Source organism: Sinocyclocheilus rhinocerous, unplaced genomic scaffold, assembly GCF_001515625.1.
Source record: "Sinocyclocheilus rhinocerous isolate Xijiao unplaced genomic scaffold, SAMN03320098_v1.1 scaffold241, whole genome shotgun sequence".
Classification (NCBI taxonomy): Eukaryota; Metazoa; Chordata; class Actinopteri; order Cypriniformes; family Cyprinidae; genus Sinocyclocheilus; species Sinocyclocheilus rhinocerous.
The window spans coordinates 3221696-3229195 of NW_015659312.1; the positions used below are offsets into that span (position 1 = coordinate 3221696).

At 37.7% G+C, this 7500-nt stretch overlaps 1 protein-coding gene across 2 annotated transcripts in view; it reads left to right on the forward strand.

Annotated features, from left to right (window-relative positions):
* The first annotated feature begins 642 nt into the window (after positions 1-642).
* Positions 643-7500, forward strand: part of LOC107723570 (syntaxin-17-like) — a 14128-nt gene continuing 7270 nt past the window's right edge. The window contains exons 1-6 of one of the 2 annotated variants that reach the window (XM_016532266.1): positions 643-746; positions 1418-1596; positions 1922-1987; positions 5470-5692; positions 5795-5904; positions 5991-6041. In XM_016532266.1, coding sequence (XP_016387752.1) covers positions 1471-1596; positions 1922-1987; positions 5470-5692; positions 5795-5904; positions 5991-6041 — 576 coding nt within the window. In that variant the 5' untranslated portion in view covers positions 643-746; positions 1418-1470. The remainder of the gene's footprint in view (positions 747-1417; positions 1597-1921; positions 1988-5469; positions 5693-5794; positions 5905-5990; positions 6042-7500) is intronic. The other variant, XM_016532265.1, reaches the window with a different exon arrangement.

Genomic DNA, 7500 nt, shown 5'->3' on the forward strand with positions numbered 1-7500 from the left:
GACATGTCTCTTTTTTCACATTTCATAACATAATATATAGGCCTACGCTATTGTTATGAAATGTGAAAAAATAGAAATGCCACGTTTTTCAAATCTCTCTCTCTCTCTCTCTCTAACGATTCAGATGGTAAAATGTGAAAATAAACATTTCATAAGTATTGCAAATAACTTTTCAAGTCCAAATGTGGACATTAAATATTATAGGCTATAGTTACTTCTCCCAGAAAAAAAGTAAGTAAAAGTAAACTTAAGTATTTAGCTTTGCTATTTCATATGCAACAATTAGCATTTTTTCGGAGAAATGCCACGTTTTTCAAATCTCTCTCTCTCTCTCTCTCTCTCTCTCTCTAACGATTCAGATGGTAAAATGTGAAAATAAACATTTCATAAGTATTGCAAATAACTTTTCAAGTCCAAATGTGGACATTAAATATTATAGGCTATAGTTACTTCTCCCAGAAAAAAAGTAAGTAAAAGTAAACTTAAGTATTTAGCTTTGCTATTTCATATGCAACAATTAGCATTTTTTCGTTACTAAACATTGTTTATTTGTAAAGAGTGTTATCTCCTGGATGATAAAGTTGACCAGCACGTTCACTCTTTTAAAACAGTTTTAGTTCCGCATAGAGCCATAAACGGACACATTTTGTAGTTGCACACAGCACAAAGCGAAACTCTTTACAAACACAAAGTTAGTGGCAGTGACTAAAATCATCGACAGCAGGTCTTCGCTGTTTTCTCGACAGGTAAGGAAAGACTTATATGAAACTGAAAAAAATGCAGTTTCAGTATGTGGTTTACAATCACAGAGCTGAATAAAGTCTCTGTTGAGGGAGTGTAGCAAGCTAGCTGAACTTATACTCATCTGTTTGCCCTAGGGATTTTATTATTATGGCTTATTAAAAGTATTATGTTGAGCATGATAATGTGAACACACAGTCCTGTTTTGCCAGCTAACACTGATAGTGTAACAGTCTTATCACGCTAGACGTGTTGTCTGACATCTGACATAATGTTGTTGACATGTGACACTTGCACTTTAGTATCTTACCATGTTTTCTACACATATAACATGGTAATAGCATTACCGTGTGGTTGGACTATATTCTGTGAAGTATCTCAGAGTACAATGTAAATAATATGGTACAAAATTATGCATTCAGTACCATGGTATAGCATATATCAAAAGTACCATAATATTACCATCTGTTGCTATCATTTTACCATGATACTAACCAGTACTGTTAATTAATTAATTTTATTTTCTGATAGAGAAAAACTACCCCAAACTACCCTCCCCTAACTTAATACTGTATTATCTTTAATCATTTTGTAATATACATTTTTAATATAAAAAAACCCCATTTAATTTCATATATGGTTTAACTGTCACATTCTCTCTTTCTGTCTTTTAGAGGAAGACTAATTATGTATGGATTCGTTAAGCCTGTGACATTATAAGAGACGGTCATGATGGCGGAGGAGGCTGGAAAGCTTCCACTTCTGCGTCTGGAGCCCCCCATTCAGAAATTCATTAAAGTGGCCATTCCCACTGACCTGGAGAGACTGCACCAGCACCAACACAACATAGAAAAGGTACAAACACACACACACACATGAACAGCGACAGCAAAGCCCAGTACATCACATCCAAAACTCAGCATATGGTCAACAGAGAGAGCCATGTGTCTGTGTGTGGTCACCACAGTGAGTCGAGTGCTGAATAGCTGACGGTGTATCTGAAATCTCTCCCGGTCAGCCTGCTTGAGGAACATAGAATACAATAATGGGGTTTGGGGGATCTTGCAGAACCATGGAAACCTAGATGATTGTGAATTACCAGGCTGTGATCATGAGGAGATTTTATTAAGTGTACATAAACAGATAACGCTGTCAAATTAACTAAGCTTCCTTTTCACAGTTTCAGAGAAACAGTCAGTGGGATAAACTTCACCAAGAGCACATCAACTCCAGCCGCACTGTCCAGGTACAACAAAATTGTAATAATGCAATTTTTTTACATTTACATTTAAATGTGAAATTGCGAGGATCAACAATAACTATGGCACTGTTTGTTTTTAAAGAAGTTGAAATATTTATTTAGCAAGGATGTGTTCAATTAATCAAAAGTGACAGTAAAGACATTTGTAATGTTACAAAATAAATTTTGAACTTTCTATTAATCAAAGAATCTTGAAATGTATCATGATTTCCACAAAAATATTAAGAAGCACAACTGTTTTCGACATGATATGCTCTTCTGTAGTATTTCTTTGTCTATAAGTTATTCTTGAGAGTTCAGTTTCCATAAAATGTAAAAATCCTTATCCACATGCAAATGACTGGAAAAGTCATGGTCGCAAAGTGTGGGACAATTACCATTAACGCCTAGTGGGATTTGGATTCATATGTGTTGTTTCAGTTCACAAAAAATATCCATTTTATTGTTGGTTTTGTTGGTTTTCTCAGGGTAGTGACCTGGTTTGAAAATATTCCCATGTGCCACAAGGCACTGTGGAATGTTGCTCAGACAAATCATTCTTAGTGATGTAACAGGCTGTTGCCATGGTTAAGTTGCATAATAAATCTTAACATCATATGGGCACAGTTAAAAGGGATTATTTAGCCAAAAATGGAAGTTCTGTCATCTTTACCTAACCCTAACCCTGCTACCTTCCATACAATCACAGTCATTTGAAATTGAAATTGCTAATAATAGTTAACTTAAAAACTAGTTTGACAGCCATGGTCACCATTCACTTTCATTGTATGATAAAGAGCAGCTTGTACATTCTACTATAAATAACTTGTTTTTTTTTAAACACAATATTAAAGGAAGTGGTCACACAAAAAGGAAAATTTGCTGAAAATGTATTTCCCCTCAGGCCATCTAAGATGTAGATGAATTTCTTATCGGAACAGAGTTGGAGAAATGTAGCATTACTTCACTTGCTCACCACTGGATCCTCTGCAGTGAATGAGTGCCATCAGAATGAGAGTCCAAACAGCTGATAAAAAACTTAAACATAATCCACAAGTAATTCAAACCACATCAGTTCATAAATATCTTAATGATTAATTTGTTTATTACAAACACACAGCTTTTCACTATACAAGACATAAATTCATGTACTCATTACTGTGATGTTTTTATCAGCTGTTTGGACTCTCATTCTGACGGCACCCATTCACTGCAGAAAATTCATTTGTGAGCAAGTGATTTATTGTTAAATTTCTCAAAATCTGTTCCAATGAAGAAACACTCATCTACATCTTAAAAAGGAATGAGGGTAAGTAAGCAGATTTTTCATGTTTGGGTGAACTATACCTTTAAGCCAAAAGGAAATGTCATCATGTTGATCAGGTTCAATGCAGGTTAAACAAAAATTAAAAGGAATTAATCTGTGCATTCAAAAATTTCTCTGAACATGATAACAAGATCTCATCAGAAACATGCCTTCATCCTATGCTGATACAGCTGTGAGACATGTCTATATATATATATTAAGTAATGTTTGACTCAGGTCTCTGGTGTACGTGATGGTGTATGTGTGATGTCTTTTCTCTACCTAATGGCCAGACAAGCATGTAACCTGTGTGTTAATGTTTCTGAGAGTCTGTCCGGGCCTCTTATGGGGCAGTCCTTGGAGTGTGTTACGTGCCGCCATGGGTGTGTGTGTGTGTGTGTGTGTGTGTGTGTGTGTGACTTTAGCACCCAGGTCTTGTTCCCCCAGAGATGCCAGAGAGCTTTTCTGTGTCCACCACTGCAGAGAGTGTGTGAGAGCCTGCAAGTGTTTCTGTGTCAGCGAGATGTGGACGACTGACAATAGACGGAAACAAGACAGAAATTGTTAAAGTAGCTCCCCAGGGACAGAAAGAGAGAGAGCAAGAGAGGAAAAACCCTTAGATTGCTCTCATCACACACCTATAGAAGGAGCTTTGGGGGGTGGGGTGGACTGACCCAGATTAAGATATATTTCGTCTTTGGCAGTCCTTGGAGTGTGTTATGTGCCGCCATCGGTGTGTGTGTGTGTGTGTGTGACCTTAGCACCCAGGTCTTGTTCCCCCAGAGATGCCAGAGAGCTTTCCTGTGTCCACCACTGCAGAGAGTGTGTGAGAGCCTGCAAGTGTTTTGTGTGTGTGTGTGTGTGTGACTTTAGCACCCAGGTCTTGTTCCCCCAGAGATGCCAGAGAGCTTTTCTGTGTCCACCACTGCAGAGAGTGTGTGAGAGCCTGCAAGTGTTTCTGTGTCAGCGAGATGTGGACGACTGACAATAGACGGAAACAAGACAGAAATTGTTAAAGTAGCTCCCCAGGGACAGAAAGAGAGAGAGCAAGAGAGGAAAAACCCTTAGATTGCTCTCATCACACACCTATAGAAGGAGCTTTGGGGGGTGGGGTGGACTGACCCAGATTAAGATATATTTCGTCTTTTTGTGTCCCCATTCTATATTACAAAGCAAGCTGCATACATTAGTAATGCTTTTAGTGTTCTGTGTGTATGTGAATCATTTAAGAGGGATGATCCTGAGTATGGTTATTCAGAGTGTGAAATGAGAGCAGTTGAGCTGAAAGCTTTGATTGGCCGGCTGTTAGCTTGGACCTCTGTATTCAGTACGAATGAATTGATCTGTAATCCCTGCTAGATGTTTGCTTCTGGACATGAGCTGATGGGAAGCACCAGTTCTTTTTTATATATATAGCTTCAGGTTTTCATCAACATCTGGTTCGAAATTAATGAGAAAATAAATAATCACGGGGTGCTTCTGCACATGGAAAACCTTTAAAAATTAGTGAATCTGGAAATTGTGATATCCAGGCCTGTATAATGAAAAATAATCAAATCTTAAAAAGTATTTGGAAAAATCATGAGCATTTCTGTAATGAATATATTTTTTTCCCCCTAGATTTTCTGGTAACAATATTTTATTTGTCAAAAATTGTGAAGACCATGAAGAGAGGAAAGTAGTTTTCATTACAAAATAAATAAGTAAATAATAATAATAATAATAATAATTTAAAAGAAGATCGACACCTAAAAAATACAAACCTTTCCCAGCATTTTCTGTACAATTATTTCTTTAAAAAAAAAACAACAACTGTAAAAGTCATGGAAAAGCAGTGGGAAATCATTGTTTTTTAATTTTACCAACTCTTTCTGCAAACTCACACAAACACACTGAGATGTTGGCAGTGGATGAAATGTGTATCTTGTTGTACTCGCATGGAGAGAAATAAGTGTGAGCAATTTTTGGTTTCAGATTTTAAAATTTGACAGTACTGGGTCAGATCCTAGGGTCTAAGATGTTAAACTATCATACACAGTGTTATATATTCCATTTTGTTATATACACATTTTTTGTTCAATTGAACAGGTCAAATTTGTGTAGAAGGAAAATACTATATTGAGGTTTTGAATGAAACCATGGATCCTGTTATCACAAAGACTTTCACTTTTCATCCTTGCAGCAGTTGCGATCGAACCTGCGGGAGATGGAGAAGTTGTGTGGGCGGGTCCGCAGTGCTGATGCTGAAGCTCTGGAGAAACTTGTTCAGCCAATCAAAGATCGAGCCTCCACTGCCATTCAGGAGTTCCTCTGGATTCACTCGAATGCAATCAATAGGCCGGATGCTCCAACTATTGGCAAAGACTCTCACAAAACTATCAGCACCGCCTCGGATACGTTGCACAGTATGTGTTTCTGAGAGTGTCTGTGCTTTATGAAGTTATTCAAGATGTGTTTTAATTATTATTTTTGTGCATTTTCATTTTCACTTTCATGTTATGGGTTAGGTGACTGTGATACAGGTGTGCCCGGTTCCCCTGTCACTCAAACACAGCTGCTCCTGCCTGAAATCCCTCCAGAACAGAACGCCGCTGAGTCCTGGGATTCTTTAGCTGAGGTAATACACGCAAACACTTACAAACACATAAATATATTTGAATACAAAGACTTTAAGTGTGTGTGACTTGTAGTTTGTTTGTTTAGGACCTACTGGAGCTGAATGGTTTAGTAAATGAGTTCGCCACTCTTGTTCATGTAAGTATCACACATCTATGGAAACGATTCATTCTTTGCTTTTTTGGAAGGAAAGAAAGAAAGAAAGAAAGAAAGAAAGAAGGGAGAGACAGCGTGAGACAGAATGTGTGGTATGTGTGTTGATAAAAGATGGTGACCAAAACCCTTAGGTTTGGCAGAGCTGTCAGACAAATGGCTTTGTCTCCTAAGAGCCAACAAGGTGGTATTGATCCCAGCAGTGTGTGTGTGATTGAGAAGACATAAAGAGATTGGTGACAGTCTGTCAGCCATGTGCTAACCAGCGAGGATTAATGAGAAGCCATACGATATAGCAGCCATTATTAGAACAATGAGCAGTTGGAAAACTGGCTGTCTCTCTCTCTCTCTCTCTCTCTCGCTCTCTCTCTCTCAGTCTCAAAGTGATTGTTCACCCAAAAATTACAATTATGTCATCATTTACTCACCCTCATGTTATTAGAAGCCTGAATTACTTTCTTTTTTCAGCAGAAAGCAAAAGAAGATATTTTGAAGAATGTTCGTAACCAAATAGATAGTTTCCCATTGACTTCCATCATATTTTTTGTGCATACAATGGAAGTCAATGGGAACGCAACTGTTTGATTATCAGTTTTCTTCCAAATATCTTCTTTTATGTAGCGCCAAAGAAAGAAAATTATACAGGTTTGGAATGACATGAAGGTGAGAATTTAAATTTTTTGGTGTACTATCCCTTTTAGGGTTGACTAATAGCCCTTGACTAATAGTGAACTTAAGGGAAAATGCTTCAAAAGTACTCCTTTTAATATTAGTATTTTGAGTATGTTTCCTGTCATTCAGCAAGCTCCTTTAAGCTTATTCATGGCTACAAAACAAAAGCTTAATATCAGTAACAGTTGATCGTGACTGTCAGTAATCACTTGACACTCTTGGGGAACGATGATGGGATCTGGATGGTGGTAAGTATAATATGATAGCCAGCCTTATTAGCGCTTGCCTCTCTGTAGAGGACACCCACAGTATAGTTTATTCCATTAACACTGAGCCAAAGATGAACCCAGGAGGTCTGTGTGTGTGACTGTGTGTTCTCTTGAGTATCCATGCAGCTTGTGAGCAGACGGTGCTGATTATCATCTACTCCTGAGGGGAGGGAGGAGAGAAAAAGAAAGCCATCAATAGCTTTCGTACCCAGTCATTAGTGAGTGTCTTTAAATAGTCTGTTTACAGGGTTAGGTGGTAAGGTGTGTGCAGATCCGGATGACTAATAAATAAACGCTTATAGGATTTTGATTAGTGATGAGTGTTTTGGCTTGTCCTCCACTGATGATGATGAATTGTGCCGTTATTTAACCAACAGAAATAGGGCTTAATTGTAGTAGTGGAATTATATTTCACTAAAAACTATTTCAATGGTCTGTCTGTCTGTCTGTCTATCTATCTATCTGTCTATATGTCTGTCTGTATGACTGCCCATCTGTCTGTC